Consider the following 12,589-nt stretch of genomic DNA (forward strand, 5'->3'; position numbering starts at 1 on the left):
AGGACTCTTTAAAGTAGAGACACTACATACTGATATACACCTGAACATCAGCAAGAGAGGACTCTTTAAAGTAGAGACACTAAATACTGATCTAAGCCTGAACATCAGCAGGAGAGGACTCTTTAAAGTAGAGACACTACATACTGATATACACCTGAACATCAGCAGGAGAGGACTCTTTAAAGTAGAGACACTACATACTGATATACACCTGAACATCAGCAGGAGAGGACTCTTTAAAGTAGAGACACTACATACTGATATACACCTGAACATCAGCAGGAGAGGACTCTTTAAAGTAGAGACACTACATACTGATATACACCTGAACATCAGCAGGAGAGGACTCTTTAAAGTAGAGACACTACATACTGATATACACCTGAACATCAGCAGGAGAGGACTCTTTAAAGTAGAGACCCTGCATACTGATATACACCTGAACATCAGCAGGAGAGGACTCTTTAAAGTAGAGACACTACATACTGATATACACCTGAACATCAGCAGGAGAGGACTCTTTAAAGTAGAGACACTACATACTGATATACACCTGAACATCAGCAGGAGAGGACTCTTTAAAGTAGAGACACTACATACTGATATACACCTGAACATCAGCAGGAGAGGACTCTTTAAAGTAGAGACACTACATACTGATATACACCTGAACATCAGCAAGAGAGGACTCTTTAAAGTAGAGACACTAAATACTGATATAAGCCTGAACATCAGCAGGAGAGGACTCTTTAATTCAGACCTCCTAGCATTCCATAATTTATTGCCAGCCATCCATGCAATATGTATTTGCAGTGACATATTCACAACCAATGTCCCCCTTATTGCATTAATCTAACATGGTTAATTACTTTGATTTATTGCAAATGAACTAATAAAACTCATTTTTTCAGACACAGTTTAAGGGTTTTATTTTTATTTTGCAAACTTTCAACTTCTTTTTCATGCATAATATTCACAGAGATGATATTTTTAATGAAGCTGTATTTAACAGCAAGAGATTTATGCTACACCTCTATCTTCAGCGGGTAGCTTTTGTTCTGAGAATCACTCACTATAACAGGAGGAAGCTTCTTCAGACAGACTGACCTAAATGTGGCTCGTGATGATGAATACCTCCTGTGTCGTGGGAATAATAACTTTCCTCTTTGCATAAATATACGCAATTTTTTATGTTGGGGAAAGTTCTCACTAAAACACTTACTGTGACATAAAAAAACATCCGAGGGGATCAAATCAATATTGACCTCATACTGTTTATAACTCTAATTCCCTAGATGCTTATTTTCACTCCACCTTGTGTGATATTAAAGGGAAGCCTTCTGTATTGTTCATAGCATGCAATCCATGGTCTATTTATAAAGCCAAACAGAGAGTGATAAGTAAACAGCTCACGTCTGTCAGTGCAGAACAACATTGCAGAAACACGGCTTTCATGTAGTTTAGTTTGAGTATTTCACAGAGCTTTGGAAAGTCTTAGATTAAACTCCATTAAAGAAACATAAAGTAGGACTGTGTTATTTGGATTAAGCGCCTAAGGTTACAGAGTGCAAGTTGCTCATACCCCGCTGCTGTTTTAAGGAATGATTCAATCTAAAAAGTGCATTTGTTATTCTTATTAGCTGCTTTCACATCAAGTACTTTGCCGTACTTAGTTCCCAGCACTTAGTTCCCCCATGGAGCTAAAGAGCCGATTTTGTTCACACCGGAATAAGTTCCCCGAGAGAAAATTATGCAAATGAAGCCGCTGCTGTCACTTCTTCTTCTTCTTCTTCTGCTTTGGCAGGCCGCAAACCAATTCACGGCGTATAATAATAATAATAATAATGGATTACATTTTTTATTAGAGCGCTTTTACAGGTGCTCAAAGTGTGGACATACCCCACAGGAGCAAATGCGGGTGAAGTGTCTTGCCCAAGGACACAACGGCCTGACGCAGTGGCAGCCGAGGCGGGATTCGAACTGGAGTTCACCAACGTTCACTTGATCTGATGACCAACGCTCTAACCACTGCGCCAAAACCGCCCTATATATATGTGTATAGCGGTTAAGTCCCCGGCCGGAAGTCCCCGGAGTTGGGGACGAGTAAATCGGCAGAACGCTGAGACCTCCTCATCTCCATGTTTTCGCTAATGCTAATATGGTAATGCCAGCAAATACAATGGCGGCTTCAAAAGAAATGTCAGAGTTTTACGGGCCGTGGTTTGCAATTCGCCCAGTAAATAGAAATTGGTAATTTTTTCTCCCCAGGATAGTCCCACCTCTTTAGCAAGGACTACAAATGGGGGTAAAAGTTATTTGACTAAGTTCTCTTTTTGGTGTGAACGCAAAATTCCAGGCGCTAACGGAACTAAACGGGAAAAGTACGGGGAAAAGTACTCCGGTGTGAAAGCGCCTATAGATGTCAAAAGCTGGAGGAAACTTTGCTAATATAGCTCAAAGGCTAGCAAGTGCGACAACAAAAGACATAGCAGGCTAGAAAACGGCAGCAATGCTAGCGGTTAGCGTTAGCTTAGCATGAATTTAAGCTTTCTGTCCTTCAGGAAAACACAGTAAATTACCGGAAAACATCTATTCTGTGAAATATGATCCAGTTTCACCAAAATCAACTTAAAACAGTGATGTATTTTGCACTTCTCCCATTAGATCTTACTACCCTATGTAGAGTAACAGACTTTTATCATATTTGTGTAGCATTAAGGTGTTGTCATAAGTAAATATGTCGAATAATTTTGCTTTAACCTCTGTAGGGTGACAGGAATCACGCGAAGGGAGGATGCTTTTTATTTTGCTGTTGTAAGCACACTCTCATAAAGACCCGTGCATACAAAGAAAGGAAGGAAAAAGCACTTACATATGAATCCTGGCTTCATGGTCCTCTCCGGTCCCATCGGCTCAGAAAACAAACAGAAAAATACCTCAAATATTGAGTTATGTATTTCCATTAGCAATATAACATACCGGTTTCTTTGCTGTGTGTGTGGTGATAGTCTATTTCTGGTTCCTGTGGCAATACATGTAACCTTATTAAACCCAGTGTCATATCCCCGTCCAACAAATGATCCATAAAATTACCATACCCAGAATTCACTGCCACACCTGTAAAAATAGTGCATGTGTAATTCCTGGTGTGTCCCCCAGGGTTTCAGTGTGTGTGTGTGTGTGTGTGTGTGTGTGTGTGTGTGTGTGTGTGTGTGTGTGTGTGTGTGTGTGTGTGTGTGTGTGTGTGTGTGTGTGTGTGTGTGTGTGTGTGTGTGTGTGTGTGTGTGTGTGTGTCCCTCCCTGTGCTGTTTGTGCTGAGCCACAGTTTTCCCCATTTCTAATGAACATAGTTAAACTGGTTATGGAAGCTTCCTCTCTCAGGCTTGCTGTGCCTGAATCTAATGTGCAGACGGATGATGTATCAAGGAGTTGTTCATATGAGCTTCCTGCTTACTGTCTTCGTGAGGTTGTATTTTCTTTGGGGAATTGAGTGTTTCAGCAGTATGGATATTGCAGGCAGTGGCAGAAGGAATAAACAGACTTTCTCCATCTTTCTCCCCCCCCCCCTTTTTCTTCAGGGGTGGGCCTGCACACAGAAGCGGTTCTGTGACTGATGTTTGTCTGTGTTATGCGTCTATTTATTTGTATGGCAAACAAATGCATTATTAACAAGCCACCGCCACATGTTTTCCTCTCGGTGTTTTTTCCGTTTGCATCAGTGTTTTTCCATTCAAGTGCAAATTAGCTAGGTCACCGCACTACCTCGACTGAAGCAACAAAGTCTAAGGTGTCATTTCATATCTCAAAGATATGACCTAGTCTTTTTATTAGGATAGAAATATAATGTTTCATCTGGAGAGGGCACAGGTGGTGTTATGCTTCTTGGAGGTTATGTCTCCATGCCTTGCAGACAAAATGCTGCCTTTACAATCTGTGAAATTAGCACGGCCCGTTTGGAAGGAAGCCGATGGAAAAAGGTTTTAAAGAGGTTTTAAAAGTGGTGATAAATCCTGACATTCAGTATGCATTTCCTTTTAACTAGAAGCCACATTAGATGGAGCAGGCCCCTAAGCGTCATTTCAGAAGAAAAGGAAGCGCCTGTAGGTTAGCCTGGGAACAGCTTGAATAAAAATAATGCTGTGAAAGGCTTATTCACACACACAATTACACTTAAGGCAATTTCAGCCATAACGGGGACAAGGACTGAGAGAAAATGAGTGTATGGAAAAAGAGACACCTTCTCTGAGGGCTTTTTCGTCTCATGCATACCAATGTATTTAACTCGTCTACAATCAAAAGCAAATCTTGTGAGGCTCTCTCTTTCCTTTGGCTGAATGATACCTTCTACACTGAAAAAGACTTGTAGAAAGGAAGGCGAGAGCTAAGCTCAAATGTGGAGTAAACTTGGCTTCATTAGTCCTTCTGACCCCAGTGAAGTGAACAGTTAGAGACAATGACTCGCGATGCTCATGCTCAATGCTCAATGCTTTTAAACTAGCGTTGAAGATGGATCAGGAGGATCTTTCTAAAGCTCTCTCACTGTCAACATGTTTCCTTCACCTCTGGAGTCAATGTTGGGTCTAAAGAAGTGAGATTCTCTATGCTTTAGATTCTAAAAGGATCTATATTCGAGGTCAAAGCCATCCTCATGTTGTTGGATTCTGTAAAGAACTCTTTATAAAGTGAGGAGCTGTTTCAAGGTGAAAGTGGCCATTTATGTATACTGCCTACCAGAGGAGGAGACCCAGTCTTTGTGCACAGAAACATCCCAAGACACTTAAAGCTAATACGTAGCAACGTGCTAAACTTTAAGTTTTGAGTCTTGAACATGTCATAAAGGGCTCTTTACCAAGATAGACCTTGCACATTAAACACACTGCGATTATGTATTTGATGAGCATAGTTTTTGTACCCAACTAAAGTATATTTAGTGTCATTTTTTAGTCCTGTAACGTAATGTTAGTTGTTCAACTTGATTGGACGCTGTCTGCTTAAACAAAATGGATTGAGGGCATTAAGTGTCCACTTGCTGGGAAATGGCAGCTCTCATGTTAATTGATTCAGGAAATGAAGGCAATTGATTTGACTCTTTGCCCTTTTGGAACAAAATACGTTTTAATCGTCAGACCTAGTGAAAGGGATCAATACATTTGAGGTCAAAAGCACAATTCCAGGTGGAGCCCCAACTTGAGTAAGAAGTCCTTTTTGATTTTGTTGAGTCTAAAGTCCATTTCACCTGACAAAAAGCCCATCACTGCTACCTGCTAAATGAAAAACATTATATAGGACATCAAATCTAATTTCAGAAATAGATTTAATTGTTTTTAGCTCTAATTCTCAGACTGCATAACATGTGGCTGTGTGAGGAGAATACATGTGTGAAGCTAAATGAACAATGTGCATAGCAACTGGGCTATGACTCAAACGGTGCATTATGTCAGAGTGGATGACGGGTGGAAATGTCTTCACACGAACATTGGCTTGTGCCACAAAAAGCAAGATTATTCATAAAGTATTAGAACAGAATACAAATTAAATGTTGCTTTTACTTAATGCTGACAACAGGACTTTGTCATTCACTACAAATAAGTATTTCTTCTTAATCCTGGGAGGGAGAGGAAGATGGCACTGAGCTGCACATTCATTTTTCTTAGTGGAAACAAACACCAGAGAAAAGACGACACTCTACCTGCCAACTATCATCCCTGTTAAAACTGAACAAATCGCCCACTGAAGATAAGCACAGGCGATGTAATGAAATGTTTAGAGACCACAAGAGCAGCTGAAATGAACGTGAAAGCTGTCATAAACTTCAAAGAACGACTTTCAAACCAACACTGAAAACTGTCTTATTGCTGAAAACGGTTTTAATGTTTCTGTCTGTGCAGCGAATTGAAGATATGTTTAGACGTTTCCAAATATGAGCCACTTTGTTCAGGGCTGAATGAGCCGGAATTACACCCACTGTGGTGTGTGTGTGTGTGTGTGTGTGTGTGTGTGTGTGTGTGTGTGTGTGTGTGTGTGTGTGTGTGTGTGTGTGTGTGTGTGTGTGTGTGTGTGTGTGTGTGTGTGTGTGTGTGTGTGTGTGTGTGTGTGTGTGTGTGTGTGTGTGTGTGTGTGTGTGTGTGTGTGTGTGTGTGTGTGTGTGTGTGTGTGTGTGTGTGTGTGTGTGTGTGTGTGTGTGTGTGTGTGTGTGTGTGTGTTTGTGTGTGTCTGCATAATGGGTCTAAGTGTAAATGTGCAGCGTGTGTGGGTGTTTACACACTAAAACAACCTCATTAATGAATAACTAATATTCTGCATGAGAACCAGAGATGACATCCGTCTGATGAGTGTGTTACATAATTTAGTTGCCAATGCGAGGGCCGGCCTCTGAGCTGATGTCCTGGAGTCGTACAATTTAAAGGAAAAATCCTCAAAGGTTGCGTATCACAAGGACAATCTTTAGAAACACCAATGAAGGACATATGATGCTCTGAAAAAGGCAGAATGTGTTCAGGGCTTTTTAACAGCATCGACAAGTTTGGTGATTATCTGCGTGAGGCCTACAAAGAGCAGTAAAATGCCATCTGTACTTCCTAAAAGAAAATGGACCCCGTGTTTAAAGACTGATTGGGCTTTTGGGTGGACTCGTTTTATAAAGCCACATAGCTTCAAACATTAGGGACTGTATTTTTGAGCTACAAACAAAAAGTCCCAGTTGGACCAACAACATTGTAAGAATTAAATTACCTTTTATACAACATTTGGATAGCTAGGAAAAAGCATTTCTAGATGAAACACTTAGCTTAAAGAACATCTTGCTCTCTAATAATCCCATCTATGAAAGTTGTATTTCAACCAATCAGATTTATTAAAATATTAGAAAGTGTTTTTGTTTCCACTTCTCTTTTGCTCTGTGCTTGACGGCTATTTTAATTATCTAAGATAAGGGATCATTTGGAAACACACTTTTGATTCCAACATGGGCACCATTAGCACTTTATAGTCCAATTCAACACACTCTCCAACCGGCTCTGAGTCTCTGGCAGGTTGTGCAGCTTTGTGCTTCCTGTTGCTGGCATCAGCAGGTCTTTGTTCTCAGCTGAGCTCTGTTACACACACGATGAAGGTGTGTGTATACATAAAAAAGCAAATTGCCACGTAGATAAGCAATCATGCAATCTCAGGTTTCCAGATGCTCCCATGTATGAGGCCATTAATTATATAACACTTCTCTGTGTTCTTGCTTTGTGTTTCAGTGCATTGGTTGCATGTGTAAGGATTAGCATTGCATGTTGCAGTAAGGCTCTCCTGGCAGATTGTCTCCATTCCTCACAAACTAAATGTTTTCCTTGCCAATGTCACGCTGGCTTAGTTTTAAATGGACATTTTGTTTCCACACAACGACTTCCTGTTTGGATTTCTTGGTTAATTCACTAAAGAAAATATTTCTGAAGCCACACAACCAAGGTTCTGGAGCCGATTTAGGTTTGATTGAAAAAAGAACTCACTGTTGTTAAACCAGAACAACATTTCTGCAGTGTATCCTCCTTTGTCTGCAAGTAATTGTTTTCCCCAATGACTCTTATTTAATTTTCTCTCACAGATGCACCTGTTTCATTAAGGAGCTGTTCGCAAGCACACCAAAGCCCAACGTCCATATGTTTCAATGTGTGTTAACAAAGCAACGTACAACACAACAGAAAGCCTTCACAGCCGTTTAAGCAAAAGTTAAATACTTGTTTAAATGTGTCAAAACGAAGTTGACCTTTGACCCATTAGCCTCACACCAGTTAGACTGTATTGACTTGTAAAATTAAAAGACAACTTCACTGCTACTTCCATAGTCATGCAGAACAGTAGGGACTCCTTTCTGATATTGAGCTGCAGCAGAGATTTTTGCTTTCGCTTAGTCCACACCCAGATTGATCCAAACTCATCTGCAACCCGTACAGATTTAACAAGGAGAGATCAATAAAGGATAAAAACATTTCACCTGGATCCAGCTCATAGTCTTGCCTCATAAAAACCCAGCAAGTGTCCTCATAGTTGTTGTTTTTAACAGACAATGTTTTTTGTAGAGTTTTAGATGCTGAGATACATTAAACACAATATATTATTACTGGAGCATTTCTCAAAACGAACATGTTTCTCTTTGAATGTGAGCTACACTTTCTGATTTGAGGAAGTTATTTTGTGTTACTCAAATAAACAGAGTCTGGCACAAGTCACTGCTTTGATTCAGATTCAGAGTGGCCTTGAATTTAGTGTGTGTGTGTGTGTGTGTGTGTGTGTGTGTGTGTGTGTGTGTGTGTGTGTGTGTGTGTGTGTGTGTGTGTGTGTGTGTGTGTGTGTGTGTGTGTGTGTGTGTGTGTGTGTGTGTGTGTGTGTGTGTGTGTGTGTGTGTGTTTTGGGAGGGTGTGGGTGGGGAGGAGAGAGAGAGAGAGAGAGAGAGAGAGAGAGAGAGAGAGAGAGAGAGAGAGAGAGAGAGAGAGAGAGAGAGAGAGAGAGAGAGAGAGAGAGAGATAAGCTGGTAGTTTTATGTATGTCTGAGTGGGGGCGGACTCATCCAAAAACGTTTTTTTGTTTTTAGTTTTCAAACTAGATAGTCCCCAGAAAACACTTACACCAGAGTGGGGACTCGTTGCGCTCTGTGGAACTACAATATAGACCTTATACCAATTGTAAAACCTATTTATCATTCCAGCATTGAACCTATGTGATCAAAAGTGCATTTCTTTCAATTGTGGGTTGTGTTATATAAGAGGAAGCATTTCTCTGCATCCCTTTAGCTCTCGGTTGCTGCGTAAAGGGGATCCAATGTTTTGTTGGAACTTGATTCTCAGTATTTTCTTGCCAGAAATCATAGTCTCTCATATTTGTCCATCTCTCTACGTTTTTTGCAGTGTGAACAAGTATTTAATGTATTTCTTATCGTGTAACAAGTGCTGCTGCTGAGTCTTTTTGAACGAGGAGTGCAGCAGTATTTCAGCACCTCGGACAGAGATACTGAGGCCTCAACGCTAATCCAGCGAGACAGAGACTCTCACTGCTTATTCAAAAGAAAATCCCCGTTTCCTATCAAATGCAAAATCATGTGAATAAAATCGATAAATGCGCGAGCCTATACAATACAATATATTTTATTAAGCGGGACATTTAGGGATTCTTCTATTATTTCCACAATGTACATTTGGTGAGCAACGTCACTGAACATTAAATCAGTCAAAGCTACGCAGATTCCGAAATGTAGAACACACAATTATGTGAATATGTACTTTATAAATTATAGGATTATTCTTTAGTAAAAGGGCTCTAAGTCGTCTCTGGTGGCTGACATATGTCGCCTTTTTTTCTTTTTAATAAACTCGTCGGCAGCCTATTTTCAATATGTTCAGCATCCAAACGCAACACCATTGACAGCACAAAACATAAAGTAAAAACTTCCATTCGTGCAAAAAAAAAAAATGCCTTGGGCGTGAAAGCACTTCTTCTCTTGTTGTCCATAATTCCATATACTGCACTGGGACGGAAACCATATATTCTTTAAGGCTATACAAACATAAAATAGAGCATAACACAGTCGGCCTGTCCACTCTCCATCTTCTCCCTTGTCCGTTTTGCCCACCCGTTTGTCTGTTGGCAAAGTGTTGTTTTCCCAAGCAAGAAAAAAAAAATCCACATTCCGGACAAGCAGTGGCGGATCATCACGTTAAATCATCCAGATCGCGTAGAAGTTGACTGATGGATTTGAATATATGAAATTCCAAGGAAACGTTCATATTTGACTAGATAGTGGACGAGTGTAGGTATACAGATATTCGTCGGCTTCCTTGGCTGACAGTTATTTAAGTTGAAAATAAATGGCATGTTGTTTTTTTTTCGTTTTTTCTTTTTGTTTCCTCAACCTAGGCAGAGTCCCGTGCGACGTGGATAATCGCCGATTAGATTATAGAGGAAAGACTAGAAAGCCTGAGAAGGTGGAGTATTTCCATCCGCCCATTAAGGTGCCTCGCTCCAGCTTTAGAGAGACACGGTCCTCGCGCTCCACCATCAGCAGTACTCCGTTACTGGCCGCCTCTCTCGTCACGTCCTGGTCCCCGGCGAAGGCTGATATCACCGGATAATCATTCTGCAGCAGGTTCACCTGCAGGAGAGGGACACTTTAGTCTCAGGATCTATCAGAGGCAGGCTAAACGCAGACTATTTGTTTCATTAGTGCTCACCTGTATGGTTTGTCTGTTGTACACCTTCACTACGTGAAAGCTGAAACTATATATCCCCCTCCTCGGAGCCAGGAACACACTTGCTTTGAGATCGAAATGGTTGCCGATGTTCACTAAAACCTGTGACCAAGAGGGACATGACATGAGATATTTATTTATGTAACCATCTGCATGCTTCATTTAACACAACAGCTGGATTTGTAGCAATCATTTTTTGTGGCTTTACAGAGAGGCATTCAGTTTCTGGCGTTCCAAATGTCTTAAGGCTGCACTTTGGGATGGTTCCAAATTTGATGCGTATAACAGGCCGCTGTCCAAAGACCTGAGCCGTGACAACTAAGTGGAACATCCGAGAAAAAGCAACACAAAGCACCTGTCAATGCGGCCGAGGCCTCGTCTGTGATCAATGATCCTGCATGGATTACCATTCCCTTTGACAGCGCGTCTCTGGATCGCGCCAATTACGCACAGCATCCAATGAATCATTTTCAAAGGAAAACAGGATTATGTTCTTAAGGTTAGAGATACCCAGGGCTCAGATCACACAGAGCGAGAGCAGTGATAGGAAATCAATGAAACATAACCTTTAACTCGTCCTTATCGCCCACGGCAAATACATGCTAGAGATAAATAAATAAAGATGCAATGGAGCTAACATATCTGATTTATTTTTCGACTTTTGCCGGAATTATGCAAGTCTTTAATTCAAGGAATATCTGACCTGGTCAAAGTAGATGGTCATAGACGTGTTGCTCATATCTGATGGCTCGTGGTTGGTTCCACGCACGGCGGAGAAAGCCACCTTTGCGCCAGCAGAGCGGACTGATATGCCAAGTGAGGAAGTGACCCCGTCCGAAGAGGGGTTTGAGTCGCACACCACGAGACACTTCCCTTCCAGCACGATGGGCTCCGTGTCGTTCTGGCCGCATAAAACCACGCCGCATCCCAAGAGGAGGACCAGTGCCAGGGAGGCACAGGGTCCCGGGCAGCGTGCGGGCACCATGGTCGGTCCGCTGATCCCGTGCACACTGATACAACCCGGCAGCCCCTTGGAGGTTTGTTAGTACTCGATCACCTGGTCCAGATTTCTCTTCCTCTCTCTCTCTCTTCCTCTAGCTGTGATGCTGCCTCACTCTCTCGAACAGCCTCTGACACACAGACGCGTTCCGGCTGTGACTCCCCTCCCTCCTGGGCGTCTTAGTTGATTTGGGGAGAGTATTCAGACAACTGTTGTTGTAAATCCTGATGATTTAAGACACAAAATCAGAATGCTCGTATCAGACAGCAGTGGGAAAACAATTTCACACAGTTTAGACTTTAAACTTGAGTATTTTCTATCTGCGTAAAAACGGCAATCGTGCGTAAAATGAAAGGCAGTCGCTGCCATGAAATAACATATCTAAAAATGCCCATCTTTTATTTGTCCCGTAGTTATCAAATCCACTAATTCTGCTAATTGTAACTAAAGACGACACTTGGTCACCATGTCCAAGGAAAATGCTGTTAAAGCCGTCCCTTTCCCCTCGCGCTTTATGGTGAAACAAGCACTTTGCAGGCATTTCTGTGGAGAAAAGGTAAATCACGACCTACCTGTGCCATCCATCCCGCTGTAATGCGCGCTGCCTCTCGCAGACTGTGAAGTGAGCACTCAGATCGCTGGTGCTAAAACAGCAAGGGTCTCTGGGCTCCCTTTCGAGGGACAACTCACGCCCATTCTTTGTGTGTAGCCACTGCAACAGGACTCCCCACTTGGATCCTTCGATTAAGAGCACATGCGTGGACTTATGGTTTTGTTTACATATTAATCAGTTCGATGTATTTGAGCTCGGGGCCCCTGGGGACTGCAGAGATCACTGTTTCTCATATGTCTGTTATATGCTGTGAGTTTCTCATGTCACTCCCTGATTAATCTGAAATGAAGGGGGTTGCAGCGTTTAACGCACCTGTTGCATGGCACATTCAGCATGCATGGTGGCCTATATGTTATTAATTTCAGATTTAAACAAGCGCCCAATAAAGATCCTTGTGCGCCATCCAGTGGCGGATGTAACTCCTGCAGAGTGATAATCAGGATAAATCAAAGCATTAAATAAAATAACATCCTTCTGATGTCTGCTGCAATGTTTGCTTTTCAATCCACATGCACATCACATCTAACAAACACCCCATAAACGAGATGAAAGCATGGTGATACTTGAGAAAATGCCCTGCACTTCACAGAAAATGTCCCGCACCTCTCTGCACAACCCTTGGCCTTTCTTTTCAATCCCTGACATGTCATCATCCTTTGAAGAGCCGTGTAGAGGGTCCCTATCACAGCCCACACCTCTGAAGAGTCTGAGAGAGGGCTTCACAGGTGGTGAATCTTCACTTTAGACCTT

General features: G+C 41.8%; 1 protein-coding gene across 1 annotated transcript; it reads right to left on the bottom strand.

The window, feature by feature from the left end:
- Positions 1-9,109: 9,109 nt before the first annotated feature.
- On the bottom strand, positions 9,110-11,891 carry cbln2b (cerebellin 2b precursor). The gene is made up of 4 exons (XM_079661144.1): positions 11,799-11,891; positions 10,930-11,450; positions 10,209-10,328; positions 9,110-10,129 (listed from the first exon to the last, which is right to left on the bottom strand). Exons 2-4 carry the CDS (start codon positions 11,209-11,211, stop codon positions 9,932-9,934), a joined length of 600 nt encoding a protein of 199 aa, XP_079517270.1. The 5' UTR covers positions 11,212-11,450; positions 11,799-11,891; the 3' UTR covers positions 9,110-9,931.
- Between the last annotated feature and the right edge of the window lie 698 nt (positions 11,892-12,589).

This window comes from Notothenia rossii (genome assembly GCF_949606895.1).
Source record: "Notothenia rossii genome assembly, chromosome: 12".
Classification (NCBI taxonomy): domain Eukaryota; kingdom Metazoa; phylum Chordata; class Actinopteri; order Perciformes; family Nototheniidae; genus Notothenia; species Notothenia rossii.

Bases quoted from the DNA above. Each gene is read 5' to 3' on its own strand.
- cbln2b (XM_079661144.1), bottom strand. From the start codon at position 11,211: ATGGTGCCCGCACGCTGCCCGGGACCCTGTGCCTCCCTGGCACTGGTC. The intron at 10,329-10,929 runs GTCAGATATTCC...TCTTGGTCACAG, and splicing joins TGACCATCTACTTTGACCAG to GTTTTAGTGAACATCGGCAA. The intron at 10,130-10,208 runs GTGAGCACTAAT...CCTCTCCTGCAG, and splicing joins ACAACAGACAAACCATACAG to GTGAACCTGCTGCAGAATGA.